Consider the following 21,718-nt stretch of genomic DNA (forward strand, 5'->3'; position numbering starts at 1 on the left):
CAAAGATCTGACAGCAAATTTATAAAAAAGCAGTATTATTCCATAATATAGTATCAGCTACTACTTACAGAATTGAGCGGTACAGTGCAATTTTAAACCCACACAATTGGATAAACCACCCTGAAGTGCCTCTCCAGTGCCATAAACAGAATTTCACTCAAAAACAAGCATTAATATAGCTGGTAGGTTGTATAACTAAACACAGGTTTTCTGGTTTTTTAAATGATGAAATGAAATAAGCTTAATAAAACTCTTCCATTTGCTCAAATTGGTGTGATATAGGTTGCAAAAAGATTTATCAGTCCTTATAATGTCCAGCAGAAAGCTAAGTATAAAAAAAATAAGGCATACTACGACAGCACATTTCTATTTAAGTATTTAACATTATCTCCAGCATACACCATCCCTGATGTTACAGTGAAGCCTCCACTTGTTTCAGATTCAACTGAAAAGAGAGTTTGGCCATGCTTATAGTTGAATAAGACCACCACTCAGCTCAGTGTGCACGCTCACCTTTTCAGTGCAGTGCTGTCCGAGTTTATTTCCATCTTGGCATCATACCTCTCACACGGAAGATCTGGCGGCCTGAACTCTGGATCGTCACTTGATGGGACACTATAGGTTCTCCACTTATCTAGTGACTCATTGTTCTGAATTATCCCACAGTATAATGCTGTCTCACTGACCTCTGCCATCAGAGGTAACCTCTGTCCGACAAGGACTGTCCTGTCATCTAAGGTGGGCAAGGGCTGCAGCTCCAGCCCGCTGCCGTAGAGTGCTGGGTTTACGGGTACAGAAGGTGGGTCCAGATTCTCTGCTTCCTGACCTCTGGGCTGGGGCTAAGTGTGGGAGGCAGAGGGGACGTAGGGGAATGGGGTGAATCCATAGGATTCATATTCATTTGCTTGCTTGGATTTCTAGCAGGTATAGATAGCGGCTTCTCATATTTTCTGGAATTAGGGACTTCTAAGGAGGGCTCCATTCCTGCTAATCCCAGTTTCTGCCCTGATGTGTCCTGCTCCATGCATAGATTCAGTCACAGAGGGCCGATGGTGAAACGGCATCATAGGCCTTTTTTGCAGTTTATCTCCTTTTTCCTGTCTCTCTGTTGTTTTGTGCTTTGAAGAGGCGGGAGGTGGCAATGATGAAGATGATGATGTTCCCACGCTGAATCCTGGCTGATTTATCGTTGGGGGACGGCTTGAGCCAGCAGCACAACGCTGTTTGAAAACCTTGTGCCTGAAAGCAGAGGCAGAAACAAGTCACTGCATGGTTTATACTGTTATCTGATCTAATGGAAAGAAAAAAAAAAAAAAAAAAAAGACCAAACCCGAAGAACAGCATTGAGAAATCTTATGTCTATTCCTGATCTTTTAACAGATTCTGGAATGGTCACATGATCTGGACCAGGTTGTTTAAACCAACTCAGCTGCAGTTTCTCTGACCTATAAAATGGAAAATGACAGTCTCCAGAAAATAGCATTCAAAGAAAAGATTTAATGTTTGTAAAAGCTTAGTGCTGCTCAGATGGAAGGTAATATAACAAAAAAAAATAATCCAAGCTACTGTTGTTTTCATTACCCTAAAGAAAGATAGCCTTTCAAATAAAATGACTGCTGTGGAACTACACCACTACTCTTGCACACTCTCGAGCATCTGTTACAAAAGATACAGATCGGAACTCATTTAGTTATGTTCACAGATGCAGGACAAGGCAGGATGCTTTCACAGCAGTTTCCTCCTCCATATCAGGTAAAAAAAAAAAAAAAGTACTCTAGTACAAAAACAAAAGGAAAGAAAAAAATAAAGCAAAAAGCAATTAACAACTGATGAGAAGAAAACATGAAGAAATATTTCAAAATATTCAAACCAAAAAATGCAGTAACATACAAACTTCTTACTGGCTTCATATTTTAACATGGCTCTTTTCAATTTGTATCCAGTATCTTTGAGACTGGGAAACACAGGATTGAAATTCAGTATTTCAGGTACTGCTAAACAGTATTTTCATCATAGAGCTCATGGTGGTCCCCAAGGATGTTACAACAGGGACATTTAACTCTGTCCATATTTTTATTTGCCTTTTTTGTTGTTTGGGGTTTTTTTTAAGCTAAGCAGAAATTGAAAGATGTATTGTGCTTAGTATTTATACCTGTTTTAAGTTAAATACCATTTCAAAATAAATCACTCTATCCCTCTTTTTGTTCATAAACAACAGTATCTCGGACAGCAATAAAACATTTCAAAACTGTAACATGCTTTCTACTCACAAACTACATTATCACAGGTGGACTACTGGATTGAAGCAAACCAATTCTGCTTTTATGACTTCGCTATGAAAACATTCATGTTTTAGAGTACACAGTGGCTGTCAAATGGTACAGATACAACTTCTTGTACTTGCTACATCTTTTCCCTGTAACCATCCATGTTGTGTGGTATTGTTCTGGCTTTCTCTGGGGCTTTGCTGTTATCAGGACATGTTGCAAATTCTCTGCCACAGCAGATGGTCTTTAGCTGCAATCACTCATAACGTGGAGCTAATGCCCTAGTAACTGAAGATTTGCCTTAAGCATGTTCTTGTTACATTTCATTGACTTAATACTCCATCATTCACCATATTTTAACTATCCACAGAAAATTATTTTAGACATTCTGTTCTTCAACACACAAAGTTGTGTCTATAGAAGATTGAATTTGATGCCAAGTAACAGACAACCCTTTAAGACTCCATATTTAAGATCTTGACATTTATACTCTCCTTTATACAATACAGAGAATGGGCACAGTCATGACTAAAAAAATATCTATATGACAGCAGCTATCCAGTTTCTGCAGCTATACAGATAATTTTTGTTGCTCTTTGAAATCAGGTACCATCTCGATTTTAAGCCTAATGTTTTAAATTCCCAGTTGCTGTGTTTACGAACTCCAGCATGATGTAGTTATCACTGGAGGTGTTAAGAGACAGCATGAAATTGCAAATGCAGATGCAGCTGTTCATGGAATCAGGTTTCCATTGTCCACTACTGATTCCCTGTGCTTTCCAGGTGAAGATGGACCTCTTTTCCATAAGAAACACTTGGCATCATGACAAAACATCTATCTGTTCCACATTCTTGAGTATACACATACAAGCAACATATAATCAGGGGTAAAGAGCAAGGCTACAGAAGAGCAACACTTTCACTTCAGACACAGCAGAGAGTTTCCAGGTTGAACACTCTGTCTGCCCCCTGTATGATGCACAATTCCTCTGCATCCCTTTATCTCTTCTTCTAAATACACAAAGAAGAACTGGCTTCATGAGAAGTCAAACACAAAAGGTACAAGGACACAATCTCGCTTCATTCCATTTTGGACAATGTAATTTTCTGATCAACAACCTTTTGGAGACTGTGAGAACACTACGTTCTGAAATTTCTCTGTACAGCCAAATATAGACAGAAAGCTCTGCAGACACTGCTGTGGCAGGTACCACACTTAATGATTTGATAAGAAAATATATTACTTTTACTATTATTATTATTAACAGCTTTATATTCAAGCTTGCCTCACTGTTAAGAGAAAAATAAAGGACAAAAAATAAAAACATCTATGCCTCAAACAGACAAAAAGCAGAGAATCACTTCAGCCCGGCTGTTTTGCTGACCATTATTTTGGCAAAGACCACTACTGCAGCTGGGGAAGGGCAGGGGGGACGGGGGGGAATGAGACAGAAAAAAACCCCAAAACATCAAAGAGGTTAGCATAGCACAATCAGCATTTCTGTTTGATCATACAAATGACATTTACATTTGTGCATACTTAAGGAATAACTTCTTTAGGTCATAAAAACATCTTTACCAATCTTATAAGTAGATGGTGACCCTGAGGAATTAAAAATTTCAGTAGAAGCAGTTTTACAGGACTATTTCACTGGAAACTGTCTCTCTAGCCCTGTAACATCTCTCTGATAAATTTAAAAATGATTAAGCAGAATTTGTGGTGCTGGTTTGCCCTTCCTGAGTAGTACTGGAACCTTAAGCATTCAACAACGATGACAGATAATTTTATAAACTCTTAAGTGTTTGTGTAAGTGAGCTGTGATTTTTTTTTGATCAGTTGACAGTGGATGACCATGCTGCAAAGGTTTTATACTCTCTTGGGTGTTCTCTGGTGTCCAATGAGTCACGGCAGATTGACACAGAGTAAAGTGATTCTTAGGGATATTTTAACTCTTCCTCCAAACAGGGACAGTAGCACTATGCCTCAGTCAGGATGCTCTGAAACTTAGGCAGCTTCTGCCCCTCTTCATCATGAGTCTTACCACTCCAAACTTCAAAGCTCACATCTCTGAAAAGCCTGAAGGATGAGTTCATTACAAATGAGAAATGTTTGAGTGATTCTAGCCCCCATTCTCTAGTCTAGGATCATTTTTCCACTCAAGTTGACTACTGCAAGCGATAATGATATGAGATGCATATCAATCATTTGAATATGAGTAATGATTACAATTTTGATATTAGAGTTTCCTCTTCTCTCAGCTAAAACATAACTCCCTTTCGTAAGTGTACCTCTGTCTGAATTAAAGAGGGCTCTTCCAGTATGATAAATGCTTACTCTCTTCAAAGCTCACCTGGAACAAGAACAACTGACTCTTTGGACTGGATCCACAAAATCCCAAGAAACAGTATTGTTAGGAACTTCCTCTTCCAAATTTGCAGCTGTAATTTGATTCCTCCTAAAGAAGATAAAATTATTTGAATAGTTACCACCTTTTGTATAACAGAAATTTTAAATGCACATGCATAAATTCACATATGTTCCCCTCAAATTGCTCCATTCTACTTCACCTTTGAAATGGGATTCTGTATTTAACAGTAGTTCCCTCTAACTCCTTAAAACTTATAGTTCAGTTTATGTGGGAGGATGGTACCAGCCCTACATCAGATAGCTCTGTCTGGAGTTTGAGCACAAGAAAGAAGGGGCAAGCAATTTAAACTGAATCTGGAAATTCTAATATGTCCAATGAGGAAACTGCATGGAAATAGTGAAAAATAAAGATTTCAGGGCACGCCATGCCATGAATATATTCTAAATCTCCAGTAATAAAGGCCTATGTTACTAACAACATGAATTTACCATATCCTTGTTGATTGGAATTTTAGTACAACACATGTAATGTAATGCTTTACAAATACTACCCTTAGAATTCTAAGTATCAGATATATACTGCTTGTTCTTCAGTCACACAACTTTCAGTCTAGTAACTGCAACTGGAGCTAGAAACTGCTATCAGTAAATCTGAATGCGTCTAGCTGAAAGCACATATAGATTTGTAACTTCAAAGACTGTCACCATTAAGATACACAGCTGCAAATACAATGTTGTTAGGAGTTTTCAGCTGAAATCAGCAACATATTTTCTTTGATAATGCTGTTCTGCTTTATTAGCTTTGATTAGTGGCAAAAGATTTCTATGAGAAATAACATTATCTAAGACAAAACTATTACAATTTTAACTATGTGTGTTATTAATAAATAAAACCATCAGGACTGCTGCCTTACTTGGACTGCGACCTGTTGAGAATGCATTCCTTCCAGACACGGTGAACCATATGATTGTGAAATTTTGGAGCAATCTTGCCTGATTTCTTTGGACTCTGTACACTGACTGTCCCCTCCTGTACAGCTGAATGGCTAATATTGCTCTGAGAGCATCCACTTTCTCCTGCAACATAAATTAAGCATTAATGTTATAGCTGTTCTTAATATTCACATTTGATACTCTTTCCTGAACAGACTTTCCCTCTTATAAGGCTGCTGACTACAAAGATATTCACGTTCACTGGAAAATCCTTAAAGCATCATTATAAAAGAGTGACTAAACTACATTTCAATGCAACACTTGCCTTTGGGGTAACAAAGCTGGCACTGTGTTATACCAGGTTTATGTGCAATAGTCATGCGAGTACTGCACCTCAGGTGAGATTATATACTCTGCTGCTTAAAGGGAGGTAGCATAGACAGTCCCCTACAGCCTCGTACTGAATCTCTAAGTAGTAGTGCAGATAAGAGTTTTTTCACAGTTATCCTGGATGTTAAACTTGAACTTACATTGCCTTTGATGAGTTGCTTAAAAGACTATATTTATTATAATATGAATGGTTCTAAAAGCATCTATTAAAAAACCCAGTAATTTATGTAGACTATTTCAAGCAAGAATCAGTTCTTTATACTCAAGATAAAACCTCACTGAAGAAATGAACAGATTAGTCTGGTGCTATTTCTTTATGATATGCTTGAATTGAAACACGAGAATCAAAAACTTGCTTTGGTAAAATCTTACAGCTAAGATGTATACTACTACAGAGATTGTTCAACAGTTGATCATTAGTATATGCTATCCACATAACATGTGAGGCTCTCAGTAATGCAGGATTATCAGAGATAACAAATGAAGATATTATTTCAACGTGTTAATAGCCTAAAAACTGACTTATGTTCTGCACTGCATTTCTTCCTCTGGTGCAGAAACCTTACCAGCTATTATATAAACAGATGTTTCTCCTAGTAGAAGATATGTTGGTGTTTTAGATTAACTGACACCTAACACAGTCATCAAACACGAACTACAACAGTAGAGGGAGCTGCAGGCTCATTTGGCCTGGCCACTGAGTAACCCTACCCTGTGCTCTGGATGGAAAAGTAAGGAAAGATATGCCGCATTTTAACAAGGTCAAATCAGTGTACAGAACACTTCGTCCTCCTGCCTGATGCAATTTAAGAAGCCTTAAGAACGAAGGGCTGAAAGGATTCACTGCTATACATCCCTGCATCTAACAAGGTAATTCTGCTGATTTCTCTTAGGTGACTTTCAAAATAGAACTTTTAAAATTGTGCACAAGCTGCCTAACTCTGTATCTTCTCTGATTCTTCAGGTTTTTTTTGTTTGTTTTTTTTTTTTCCTCTCCAATTAGACCTTCCCCAATTCTGTTTTTGTAAAGAATTCTAATAAAAAAACCACCAAGAGGCAGTCAAAACCATAAATCCCTAGACATACTGAGGCTTGTGGCTCTAACAACTTATTTCACCAGCTTTCAAATGTTCTGCAACATTGTGAACTTGACAGATGATCAAAAAACAGGTCAAAACTTCAGAATTAGCCAATCTGTCCTCCTTTGGCAGGGGCGTGTATGGGGGTGTGGCAGGAAGGAATGTGTGTGCACACACACATACACCGCATACGTCAATAGCAGGACAGTTACAACTGCCAGGAAAAAGCAGTATGATGGCAAGGGAAGGGTAGGAGGTATGAGAGGATAACCAAGGAGCTACCAGAATTTTCACGCTACATTTGAGTGCATTACTGTTTTTCAAAATTCTGTAATATTTTTTGTACTATACAGCAATATATGGCATAACATGAAACAGAACTTCACAGCAGGCAAAACCATTTTGTTCTCAGACACTGACGGTAATTTTTATCCATGAAAATCACTAACAAAATACTGGAACACACACAAATAACTATGTCACATAATGGTATAAATACTGGAGGACACAACCAGCCACTCACCAGAGGTCACACTTCACAATCCCTATGGTGCAGTTGGTTTCTACACACGAAAAATGCCATTCCCTAGTTTCAGGAGCAATTTGTTTCGTTACATACTTAGACAGAAACATGGAAAATATGGTTGAAAGAGACCTGGAGAGATCATCTAGTCCATCCCCTGCATCAAAGCTGGATCTACACATTTGACTAACCTGTTCTCTGAAACCAACCAACCACACCCCCCCCAATAAACCCCCCCAAACCCCCACCCACCCACCTCTCTGCTAATGGAAATCAGGTAGCTTCCCACCAGACAATTTATTCCAACACTTCTTTACCTTTCCTCAGAGAAAGTTTTTCCTCATGCTTAACCTATTTTTGCTTTGCTCCAGTTTAGGTTCATTACATACTGGTTGCAGAGAAAAGATTGTTCTTTTTCTCCTTTTATGTCTCTGAAGACTGTTACACTGTCTCTCCTTCAAATTTCTCTTCTCTAGACTAAACAATCTCAATTCTTTCCATCTTTTCCTGTAGATCCTGTTTGCAAAATCTATAATCACTCTCACTGCACTTTTCTGGACTCTATCCAATTTGTCCACATCTTTAAGTGTTCAAGACTGGACAAGGTACTACATCCACATTTTCACTAGTATGAGGCAGAACTGAAGTATTATTTACGTGCTTCAGACTAATCCAGTTTATGTATCCCATTTACTGAATTGCATGACATATTTTTCCAATCCATTTCTCTCGTTTTTCAAGGTCTTTTAAAATGGTGTATGATGTAATACAAAGGAATCCTTTCATTGTTCACTGGAGAGGCACCCCTCTGATACAATTTCATATTGCCCTCAAACAATAGCAGAGATCAAACAGAAACTGTGATGCCAGATTGGGCAGTATGAAAACTTTTTAGATATTAATAGTTTATAAATATTCTAAAATAGAATACCTTTGTGATAATGTAAAAGTTTAAAAAGGATCTGAAAAATGTAAAAACACAATAGCACACTAAAATATGCATCAATAATTCAATGTCAATTATTATTTAGAAGTCTTGCTTCAGGTTAGTTACTAATAAGCTTTTTGCTTAACTATCAGTTGCCTTGAAAAACACTATTCAAAATTAATTTAAATCTCACATTCTATACTATTAGCAGTCAATACTAAACACTTTGATTATCTTTATACACAGGCACTGTTCATGGACAAGTGAATCCAGATGAGTACTTCCCTGGCAATGAAGCCAATGATGATTAGTTTTCTTTGGCTTTGCATCAAGATTGATCCCCTTGATGTGACAGAAATATCTAATACAGGCTAAACTAGCTTGGTAGCTCCCTGGACCTGTTACGCTATGACAAGACTTCTTTGTCCCCATATGGTTGCACAGTCTCACAGAAACCTGTAGGAACTTCACGTCTTCCACACTTGTATTGTTCTGTGAAGTTTGGTAAGCACTAAGCAACAAAAGTACAAGTTCAAGCAGAAGAAGGTTGTCCAGTGGTGAGTGGTCTCTAATGATTTTGCTTATGTGACTCAAGTCAGAGAATCTTTTGTGAACTGAGTACTCAATTCCAAATAATAGTCGTTTGCAAGGGACAAAACATGCCAGTACTTGTTAAGTTATTATTAATGAAGGTTCAAGGAGAGGGTGAGAAAGCTGGGGGAGGAACCTTATCAATGTATACAAATACCTGACAGGGAGGACAGAGAGGATATAACCAGTGGTATCCAAGTGAAAGTCTAAGAGGAGATGGACATAAATTGAAATACAGGAAATTCCCTTTAAACATAAGTACTTTTTCCTGTGAAGGTGCTCAGCCACTGGAACAGGTTGCCCAGAGAGGTTGTGGAGTCTCTGACCTTGGAGATATTCAAAACCTGATTAGACAGTGTCTTGAGCAACCTGCTGTACATGACCCTGCTTTGAGCAGAAGGGTTGGATAAAACCATCTCCGGGGGTCCCTTCCTACCTCAACTATTTTGTAACTCTGTTAGTAACTGGCAAGTCTATAAAGAGCAAGTTCAGAAGACAACCCAAACAGAAAAAAAAAAATAGTTGTAAACATGCCTTCAAAACATTATTTGAGGGGGGAAAGAAAAATCACTGAATTTCTTTTTTCTGTATGAGGTGTTGTTTTTTTTCACTTTATATATCTCAGGAGATTGCACTCAGACATTTGACTCCTCCATTCCTTAGTTCTCATTTTAAATCACAGTCCTGAATTTTTTACAGGATAATCACACTACTTTCAACTAATCTTAAGCTCTTGTCTGTATTCCAGATGATGACAGGTTATAGATATTTCTTTTCATTTCTGAGAAGCAACAGGATATACATATTCATTTCAATGAAGCAAGATATTAAGGATCTAGTACCATAAATACCAAACATTCAGATGGCTTCTGAGATTAGAACTAGTATGGATCCAAACATTTGAAAGAGGCATACTCTAGCCGGACACGACACATAACTCACAAATATTCAGCACTGTTTGCCACCTGCATGTGATGTAAGCCTATGTCAGACCTTATTTGGGAAGCCCAGCAACTTCTTACCGGTTCCAGAGACTTACTTGTTTCTTGTGAATGGCCCTTAGTTAAAACCCAACTGTGTTGGTCAAAAAGAGTAGCTAGCATTTGCAAATGTTTATTATACCAACATGAATGCTTAGTTAAGTGCCATATTTCTATCTCCTTACAAAAAGAGCTTACACACTCTTGTACATTCACTGTACTCTTGTACCACAATGAATCAACACCCTCCTCCCATCCCAACAGGAGAAAACAAACATAAACACTTCATAAACACTGGTAAAATCTGTCTAAAAGATGGTCAGAATCTAGTCCCTCAGGTATTTGCATTACTGCATGAAGATAACGCAGTTATAGAAAACAGAGCTTAACTGAATTCACAAGGTTTTGTTTAAAGATGTGTCTTCTTCAGGGGTGTTTAAAGCACTGGCTTTCATTTACAACAGACCTACAGAAAAAGTCTTCTCCTAACTTTCAGTCTATTCCCTGTCTTTAATCTGCTCCTGTTCACATACTTATCCTCACTTATGAGCTATGCAAAAATGAAAGACTGACTCCAGCCTCCTAAGTTTATTGCTTACCCATAACAGCCTGCTCTGGAGAAGTGGGTGGAGTGAGTGGCATCCCACAGGTACTAGCAGGATCTTTCACACTTCCAAGCCCCTGCTGTCCCACATTTATATGGCCTCCAGTATTGGCAGTGTTCTGTGACATGGGGATGTCACTCTGGGAGATGAGAACAAAGGCTGAAGGATATACCATCCTTACACCACCTACAAAGAAATGGAAGAATAAAAGCCATCAAAATACCTGATAGTATTCAGCAACCCTAGCTACTTCAACTTGGTTTTAATGTCAATTAGACAAAACTTATTATCCAAAAATAAAGAGCGAAGGAATTTCACATACTAACATACATCTAACCCTCTATAACCAGTACAGAGCTGAAACAAGTAGCTTGATACTGTGAATAATAGCATGTGGGATAGAGGGAGTACAGAAGCTTGAGGCAAGATAACTAGTCAGATGTTCCAGTGTCAAGAGAGCTACAAGAGAAGATAGGAAAATTATAATGGCTGTTTCTGATTAATTAGGTTTTTTTTTTTTTAAATCATGTGGAGGAAAATAATCCTTCAGGCAGAATACTGAAACTTACCAACAATGACTTCAACTGCCACAGGGAAATCATTGTCATATCCCAACTCTTCTTCCTCTTTCATGCCTTCTTTTTTCTTCAGCACCATAGGGTAAAAATACTGCCATTCCTCCATCAGTTTACGAGTTGCTGGGTCTGACATCTTATAGGACTGGCCCGTGAGTGTACCATTTAAACCGTAGGGGCTCACCAAAACTGCAGAGAAAGAAACAACAGTCCCTACAGTATTTATATTTCAACTAGGCATCAGCCAGTCTCTGGCTCGAGTCACTGTTCCATTTGCATGCTGATTTAAGGATCTGTCTTCAGGGGAAAGCTACTGCAAAATCAGGTGAGGATGTGAATCTAAAGCTACGTTACACTGTACCAGCTTCCTGTACAGCCATCCCTACTGACCTAAAAATGGACCTTTTACAGTTTAGTTTAATAATTTCCACAGCGAACTACTCTAACCTTATTGAAACAGTACGCACTCTGGCAAAGGGATGACCATACCTGGAAGTAATACAGGACAGATATTCAACAATAGGGTTTTTACCAGGAAAATATGGTACTAGAGACTTCTCAGCATTAAAAAGGGTAGAGGTAACAATATATGAAGACGACTACAATCAATGATAAGAAAGGAGAACTAACTGCTCAACAAGTATTTCCATTCACACTCAGTTTTGCTTTCACCCATATTTGATTTGAGTCATGAACACAGCTCACCAGAATAAAACCTTCTATGATTTAAGTGTCTGAGCCTCTGTCAAAACTTCACATTTAGAAACAAAACATTTTTCAGTAAAGCTTAACATCTCTATAAATGCTCATCTGGTAAGTCTCTGGGTGCTTGTTTACTGTATATTTAATTTTATAAAGATGTCTTGCTTTAATTTCTTTGAAATTATAATTTTAAACTGTAGTAAAGACAGTGTAACTCAACAACTCAAATATTCTTATTATTTTTTGACGTAGAGCGTTGCACCACTATTGCATCACGAATTTCATGACCCATTAACTTAATTCTGTAAAACCCTAATTTTTTACACAGGCAGTCACAGATACTTCAATTTTCTTCATTGTTTCTGATCCATTTTCACACACATACCCTTTTTTTTTAAAGAAAAAAACCCAAAATTGTTGGCAATCTATGAATGAGAAGTACTCCTAAATTAGTTAACCTGGGTATTTGCATTCATGTAGCACTGAAGTTATAGATTTGAGGCCACTGACCCAGACACCATGAAAGAAAATCAAATCAGTGCACTCACTCTCTTAAATAATAAGTCTTTTTAAACAAAAATTATTAATTTGTTTTATTTACTATATGCACATACCTTTAAAAACAATGTTAATGAATTCAAAGCTCTGGAAAATTCCCATACCATTTATGGCTGGCTATAGTGTTGAAGTTCTAACAACATCTTCCCTTACATCTACAACTTCCCGAATAGAAATTCAACCTGTTTGAAGAGTTACTTAATCTTACTTTATTCACCTCTGAAGATAACATCACCAGGAGCAAAGTCTCTGCCACACAAAGTTCCAAACCTAGCTGACTTACCTTGGAACGGTGACGGTGAGGACTGGGCCATATGGATATGCTCTTCGTTGATCAGGTAGATTGGCTGGTGTTGAGCAATCTCCACACTTGTGCACACATTGCTTTCCCCGTGAAGAAAGAATGTGAAGGCACACGACAAATGTTCACTGGAGGAGGGGCGAGACAAACAAGAAACAGATTTATTGGCATGTTAATGAACTCACAGGAGGCAGTGATTCCATAGTCTTAGAGGCCTAATATGTACTCTTCTGCTTTGTCACTTGTGGCTACTGAATACAGGTTCATTGACTGATTGATAACCATATATGACAGAATGTCAGTGTTGGCAAAGATCTGTTTTCCTACTTATTTCAATTAATAAGATTACAAACAAATGGGATTTTAACCATGATTCAAGAAGTAAAAATAGAAGTCTTCAGAAATTCTTCAAAATTCACTCTGTAATGGGTTCTAGCAGAAAAGGAATAAAAGAGGAATAGGAAAGATGTTTGTCTAACACCTCATATGAGCATCTCCATTAAAGAAAATATGAAGCAAGTTACATGCTCCAAAAAGTTGACAATGGTCTAAGATGAACCATGGATTTGCCACCGACAATTAAACTTAATTTGAAATAAATGGTATTCAAAACATTCCCACTTTATTCTACCCATACAATGACCTCCCATCATAGAGAACTATTTGCTTAAATATTCCTTGCCACAAAGCCACAAGAAAAAGCAAAACAAAACACATTTCATGCTTTTTATCATCATTTTAATCAACTAAAAATTTACAGAGCTGAAGTGGTAATTATGCAGTAATTTTTCTGTCCAATACAATAGCTGCACATAGTTTTATAGCTGTTGGCTTTGGCACTGCGCCAGCCATAATGTAACCAGTATTTTAAAGACAGCTCTTAACTACATTCACCAAAAAGAAATAACACAGGCAGCTATAACAATTTCACTATAGTATTTATGTCAACCAACTGCTCTATGACTGTCAGCTATTTTTAAACCAAGACACTGATAGCCTAGAATAGGAAATTGTTTTAATCTCACTATATCTCAGAATGATTCTACACATTGTTTAGAACAACTTTCCGTCCTGTACTAGAAGTTACTCTTCTGTGAGCTTCAAATACCACCACAAAACACCCAAAGAAAATGGTCAGCTGAGAAAAGTCTGGAGAGAAAAGGTTCCTTAAACACTAGATATCAACTAAACTTCCATGGGTTATCATCCTTTATTCAGAGTACTTTGTAGTGACAATTCCATGAAACAGGTTTCATGAGATTTCCCTTTTCACAAGGGAAACAAATTTCCCTATTCTTCAGTGTTGCAGAAGTAAATTGATCAGTAGTCGGGGGGAGGAAATGGGACATGGGATAAATGAGATCATAGATTCCATGTATTTCTACCCAGTTATCTTACCCCAAGAAAAAAAAAAATCAAATCATGTTAAAAAAAAAAAAATTAACAATGGACATACAAGAATTACAAAAATAAAAGCAAAGCCCAATTCTTTAATCAAAAGCCATTAGTTTCCTTACATAGGATGAGAGTCCTTAATATAAAAAAGGTCTTAATAAATAAAAAATAATGAGAAATGTGGTCTAAGATCAAGCAGGGATAATCTCTGCAAAGAGTTCAGCACGCAGCAGGTCAGCCTTCCTAAAGCAGAGAGTAAAGCTATTTGTAAAGTAATCATTTTCAACTCCTGTCTTTAGGATATTACACAGAAATCCTCCTGGTTCTGCAAGCTTCCTACAGTGTTTGACTGTGAAAGTCTTGCTTGTCTTCTATTGAACTGAAGAAAAAAAAATAGCCTTCTGGGACCACACAGGGACTCTTTCAAGTCTCTTGCAAAGTGGTCTGGCATGAACAAATCATGTGCAATCTTATGCAACATTCACAACTATCTATAAACACTGTGAGAATAAGAAATAGACAAAATCAGAGTTTAAAAGACAAAAGACTCATTTGTTTTTTCAGGGAAGGGAATGCATGCCACCAACTTTTTCAGTTGAGAATCAGCTAATATCAATATTAGTCATTAAGTTAATGAAATTAAATAGCCTCGGACTATAAGTGTATACAATTAATTACAGGAAAAAAGATATACACATACAGTATTAGCCCATTTTACTTTCCTGCAAGTATGACAGAGTAAAGAATAAGCGTAATGAATATTACTACTCATGACCAGCAATTAATACTTCATTAGTGAAAGATGGATCATTTCTAGCACTGGATCCAAAGTAAATCATGCTCAGCTGCAGAAATCTCAGTCACTCAAGGATTCCTTTTCTTCCGAGCACAGTTATCAAGTCCTTATGGTACGACGCACTCTCTGCCAAGCAAGTAAGCCTCCAGCTGGCCGGTGCACGTCCAGCGTTAAGCTTTCTTTCCTGCTCTCTCCTTAGGCCTTCCTCCTTGGGGGGGATCTTACAGGGCTTTGCAAGAGAAGAAACGGTTACACAGATTTTATGCTCCCCCTGGTGCCAGAGTCACTGCTATAAGCCTAGCTTTCAAGACCAAAAAATAATAAAGATCAAGGCCTAGGGACTTCCTATACTCCTAATAAGCTTCTGGCAGATTCTGAGTAAAATGTTTACTTTAGTAACAAATATGAATTTTATTTCCAGAAAATAGCGTCAGCACACCCTGTGATGTACCCCACTCAGGCATGCACATCCCAGCCTCCTGACATTCCCGTCGTTAGCACATTTCACACAATTCCATAAATACCAAGCTGCAGAAATCGCTCTCGCTACAAATGTGAGACAGACCTCTGAATAAAATTCAAGTAGAAGAAAGCTTACCAAGCCAAAACCAGGCAGCCTTCAGTAGCAGACTGAGCACTAAGGCTTTACTTTTTAATAACCATTCAGCTATAGCTCTACAGTATACATCAAGACCTACATACTTCAAACTGAAGTTCCAAAATACATGAATTGTTCAGGTCCTCACTGGAGTCTTCCAACAGTTTTTTATCAACATCCAGTTTTCCTAACAGATCTACTACTCTTTGTCCTAACAAAGGCACCATAAAAAAATGAAAGACAAAATGCAGATCAGACTAGAGTTTCTAAAAACGCTCAGCACTATGTTCACTGATTTTATTTTATTTAAATTTATTTCAACCTAGTTCAAAAACTGAAGCTGACAGGCTTCTGAGAATCCACTCTACTATCTCTCCAGGTTATTAAACTTACTCATTTCTGTACTCCTTCTTATCTCTCTGACATTCAAAATTTCAGAAACCACCAGAGAGGCATGTGAAATGGCTTCCAAACTCTTTCCTCTACAGTCTGTTGGAATACCTTGAGCTGTCAGTTTATAACTGTTCAGAACAAGTACAATAATAAAAATACTACCCATTTTGAATAGCTGCAGTATACATTTACTTTGCATGTATTAATGAATTACACGAGGAACAAAACTAGCTTCAGAATCATCTTTTTGAGCCTGTACTGCTACCCTGAGGAAAGGGAGAAGGGACAAAGTCTCTGTAGGTGAAAAGGTGAAAGCAAGGTGACCATCCTGAACAAGCCACGAGACATTCCTGATCCTTATCAGGGGAGTACAATGTGCCATATATTCCCTAGAATAAGTTCTAGATCAGAAACCTGAATCAGACTGAAGCATCTAATGCTTTTTTTTTTAAAAAAAAAAAAAAAAAGTTGGAGGCATTTAAAATTATTTATGCCTTGGGTGTAGTATAAAGTGAAACTGCTTAGCCATGTACCCACAAACTTAGCATGAAATATACTTCAGATAGATTAATTCAGCTACCTACCATTTAGCGTTTGAGGTTTTTAATTTCATCCTTTCCCTTTTTTTTTTTTCAGGCAAACAAACAGTGCCACCAGAGACAGTGGTAGCTGCAGCAGTTCTCCATCAGGAAATTTTAACACAAACTTAAGTAAGACCTACTCTTTTCATGCTGTTCTATAAAAATTAGAAACATTTAAAAAGAATGCAAATCTATAACGTGACTCTCATCACCCTATGCAGGAATTGTCTCTTTTTTACAGGTACCTTTTCAGAAACCTTTCTTTCCTGTGACTGATGGCTGCCTCAGTTAGGATGTCATCTTCCCAAACAGAATATATAGAATATGTATAGAATATACGTTATTTCCAACTACAGCTGCATTAATGCTGAGGTCTGAAAAATACTGAGACCTTTGGTCTTGAGCCAGTAGAACACTTGAGCATATACTTTCAAGAATATTTCCACTATATTCACCGAGACTTACATGCTAAAATTAATGTTTAAATAAAAAGCTGCTATTAATAGAAACACAGAGAAAACAAACAAAAAAATCACTTCCCAATTACATAGTGACAAATATTCTACGCCATTTCCCTTAATTTTATTTTAAATCTGTTCTTGGTGTTTAGATCCCTACCTTTTATGAGCAAGAAAAATGATAAGGAAAAGCCCCCAAAAAGAAACAGCAATGTCACATAATCTTTTGTAACCAAAGAAAAGATCTATGTCCTTCTCCTAAGTATTGCAGGTATTCTTCTTCCCCCATAACACAGAAAAGTCTTCAAATAAAGAGTACTTACATTAATCAAACCTTCAATTTGGTACCTAATCACCTGCAACTGATATCAACTGTCTTTCCGATGTTTCCCCTGGGATCTTCATTACCTTAAATAACCTCTGAGATACCTAAAAATGTAGCCAAACACCTTGTCAGTGTAATATTTAGGACCTCCCATAATCTTTATGAATGCCAATCCTTCAGTCACTATGAATGACTTAAAGGAAATAACATGACATTTACTTGTGTATAAAAATCAGATGGGGATTATGAAAACATGACCATGTTTAAACTACACAAGAGTGACAGAGAAAGGAGAATATCTGATGGATTTACATATTTTTTCCATTTGTTAGTATGTTTATATAAATACCCAATGGAAACTGCACTAGCCTGCATTCAAACTTTAAAGAGATTACTTCCATACAAATAATCTCGATGAAGAAAAGATCAAGGTATTGCAATTTATAACTGAGTTTTTGATGTATGTCCTAAATGTATGTCTGTGTATGAAGTTGAACTGTACCTCATATTTCAAAAGACCTCATTTTGGATGACAAATGTGGAAATCAATTACTTCAAGGAAATAATAATAAAAAATGCCAATAACAATTACTTTGGGATGGGGGGGGGCGGGGGCGGGGGGCATGGCACCCCAAGAAGAATATACCAAAAAAATTTAGAAAAACATCATCTTATTTTTCCTTATTAGAGGGATATTCCAAAATTAGTTTTATGACATGAATTTTGTCAGTATTATTTTAATGTTTTGAAATAATTCACTGAAAAGTGCTTTTATATTTTGAAAAGCACTAGCTGCTGTGCAGCACAGTTTCTAAACTAGGTTTCATCCCAAACCTACTTACACACCCAGAAAATGCAACGGGAAAAAGATGACAATACTGACACTAACGGTTACTTAGAAGAATGTAGTGAAAACTTGAGAATCGTTATCTGTAAACATTTGTCCCGTTTGTAGAAAAATTTCAAGGATGAGATTTTTTTTAACACTTACTTCTCTACAGATGAGCTTGAGCTCCCTTTCCCTGCCACCAGGCTGCTGGCAATCTCTTGTTCATCTCCATTAGTTTATAAGCAATTGTCCAGAAAGCCACTGATTGTGTACAATTAATTACATTTTATGACCAATAAATTATATTGCTGTTCTAATTCTCCTCAAAATTAGGATCCAAAAGCCCTCAACTCACAGTTACCCCCAAATAGCTTTATCAAGTCTGATCTCAGAAAAGAGGCAGCAGTAATCCACGTGCATTAGGAAAAGGGACGGTCATACCAATGAGACTAACCACTTGTTCGACGTGGACTATAAAAACTAGGGTGTGAAAAGGCTCTGCACAGGTTTGGAACATAAAAGTAAGTGAGAACATAATAAAATAATTTCCTTTAAATGTCTAAAGCAACAGGACAGTTAGTGCCAGGTCAAAGTGACAGTCTGGGCAGGAGGTGGTAGCAGCTGGACACACCTACTGTCAACACTCTTGAGCAGGTGAAAGTAGATTAATAGCCTGGTCCAAAAATTACATCTTTTAAAATAATCTGGAAATAAATATCCTCAGTGAAGTTTGAATTTGAATAAGCTTCCACAACCACCACAGACTGGATGTAACTGGAGGAGAGAGGAAAGACCTTCTGCTTTGACTTTAGACAAGTCAGCCCTTCTGTTCCAAAGCATAGTGGCCTATGCATTCTTCTTAAATGAGAGAAACGATGCACTCTCATAGTGCCCAGATCTCCAGTACACTTCTGTAGGACATACAGTGGTCGAGTTTAGGGACTACAGGGACCTGCCAGGCAGCTGTGTTAGCAGAGAAAGCTTCTTCACATACACCAAGAGAGCAGAAGACAACCTGGAACTGCAACTTCATCTACAGCAGCAAATAAAATAGGCCAGGACACATCTTCTGGCCTTCTGGCCCTTAGCATGTTCATATGTTAAAACCTCTTCAACCCTAAAGGGAGGCATTGTCCACACTGATGTACTGGAGATGGTTCTGGGCTGTGCTATCCCCAGAACCCCTGCTGGCATTGCCCTGGGAGGGTGAGAATTGCCATTGCTCAAAGCCAAGCAGGGAGCCTGCAACAGTAAAGCCGTCTGGATGACAGCATGCCAGTTCTGGAGATCATGACCCGCCTGGTCTAATAAGGAGTGTAGACACAATCTGAGGCGCAAAACATTTATGTGGCATTCCTCATGCTTGCAAGAAACCCATAATATACTTTCTGTCTACCAGAGAGTTGAACGTGGCCAAGCTGAAACAAGACAAAGTTATTCAGAAGTACAACTGCAGTACTTCGCAGTATACATTCAAGAAACCTGACATAATTAGTAACAGTTTTTGCAGAAACCACAACTAAACAAAAAAAGCAAGCATTTCCAGACATGAGACAATTCCAGAGTTTTCTGGATACAACAGCCTTCCAACAAATGGTAGGCAGCACGAAGCTGACCACATTTCTGTACTAGGCGTGAAACACACAGTTGATTTCTCCATGCTGTGGCCTCAGACACAGGCCCATACTCAAATATGTGAAACAGCAACCTAGAGTCTATTTCGAGCTCTGTAACTCCCTATATTAACCACTGGTGGTTGAAGACTTGCTGCCCAACTGCATCCAACATAGGCTGTGTGTCAGAACTGGAGAGAGGGTTGTGGCACCAAACTGGAGCAGTTCCTTCAGCCAGAGCATGTCTGAAGGTTAATAAAGACCCAGCTGAAACCATGTGTTGCAGCCATTTCACTATATCGCGGGACGTGAAACATCTTTTCTTCACGTGACACACACTGTTGTCTCATGAACAAGGGAAAGTGATACTGGGAGAAACCTGGTTACACAGGGAAAACAGTCTGTGTTTCTGTAGCCCTTTCTGCCTAAATTACAAATTTTTGTATGGCAGAGAATATGAATACAGGAGACAAGGCTGCAGATTAAATCATATTGCTTTGGCAATTACTCCTTTTCTCTCTCTTTTGTTGTCGCTTCTCTCTTTCCATCCCTTGCCAGCCTCACCCCCCAAAAGAGGGAGGAAGAGAACACCAGTTCCCAGAACTACCCGAGTCTTTTAATGATTGTATTTTATAAGTCAATACGTTGTCTCACATATTCTGTTGGATTTTGGATTATTTTTTCTTTTTTTGTAAATGTATGAGATGCACACACAGAAACTTGGTATAAATATTAATTACCTTTAGTGTTTTTCCAGTGGTGGAGTAAAGTACTAAGATAACAGTTTCACAATGCAGCAAGCATTTAGATAACATTATCTAAACACTTTCTGTGTTACAGACTTATTATCTCAACACTTCCTCAGTTGTCACCAACAAAACCTCTTGCCAAGGCTAATATATGCCTCACTATCGAGATTCTCTCCCTGATCCCATCTCTAACAATCTTCTATTCTTTTCTCTGTATAAATGTATGCACAAGATGACCTGCTAGCCTGGGGGGATACTGGAGTTTATACTTCAAATGGATACGTCAGTCTGCAGCATGACAGGGCTAACAGCAGTATGAACACCTCCAAGAAGTCAAGAGGAAACTGCTGCACATCACATCAACTAACATTTTGAGGAGTAATTATACTGTAGTCTCTCTGCGTATAAGATCTACTTCAAGTCTTTGCTGCAGGAAAGGTCACATACAACATACATAACCTTTTCTATGAACACAGTACAAACTGTTCTGCATTTTCTGCACTGGCTGTTTACAATGTCCTAGATTAAGACAGTTCCATGCTTGGTTTTTTTTAATGACCTTAATAAAGATGGACTGGACTATGTACAGAACAACATAACAGGGCTTACACGCTGTAAGTAAATTATACGGTGACAGGGCTCAAGCTTAGTGGGAGAGAAGTTTTCACTTTAGGAAGATCACCTGGCTCTTGCCACACGACTGCTGCAGGGAGGAACATGTCCTACAGTAACAGCCATCTCATTATTTCCCTGAAACCTTTCTGAAAAGAAATAAGCATCTTTTTACAATACCTTAAAGCAGTGTTTAATATTTAGTTTGGTTTTTATTAATGGATTATGCAAAATGTGTAAGTAGCTCCTCCAGCATACCGACACTGTGAGTGTATAACTGAAGTAGCAGTTTTATTCCTGCAATCCTCCATGAAATACTACACCGTAATAGGTGAAAATCTCCCATAAATATTCACAATAAAAACCTTCTTTTTCTGTATTAAGTGTTGCATGTTGAACATGGACATTTATTGATTTACTACTAGTGGCACATGAGTATATAATGTGGCTTGTCAATATATGCTGCTCAGATCTAAAGTTTGCTTCTCAATATTGTTAACATGAACTGAAGTAATTCCTAGACTGTTGGTTACTAAAGAAATAATCCAAAATAACATAACATCCCTGAA

The 21,718-nt window shown here is 37.8% G+C and overlaps 1 protein-coding gene across 1 annotated transcript in view; it reads right to left on the bottom strand.

Annotated features, from left to right (window-relative positions):
* Positions 1-21,718, bottom strand: part of MED13L (mediator complex subunit 13L) — a 200,209-nt gene that overhangs the window by 43,126 nt on the left and 135,365 nt on the right. Inside the window, 8 exon segments of the mRNA XM_074920815.1 lie at positions 358-841; positions 844-1,031; positions 1,033-1,239; positions 4,619-4,723; positions 5,550-5,712; positions 10,659-10,850; positions 11,234-11,428; positions 12,783-12,928. Of these exon segments, the coding sequence (XP_074776916.1) occupies positions 358-841; positions 844-1,031; positions 1,033-1,239; positions 4,619-4,723; positions 5,550-5,712; positions 10,659-10,850; positions 11,234-11,428; positions 12,783-12,928 (1,680 nt within the window).

This window comes from Athene noctua, chromosome 17, assembly GCF_965140245.1.
Source record: "Athene noctua chromosome 17, bAthNoc1.hap1.1, whole genome shotgun sequence".
NCBI classification, from domain to species: Eukaryota; Metazoa; Chordata; class Aves; order Strigiformes; family Strigidae; genus Athene; species Athene noctua.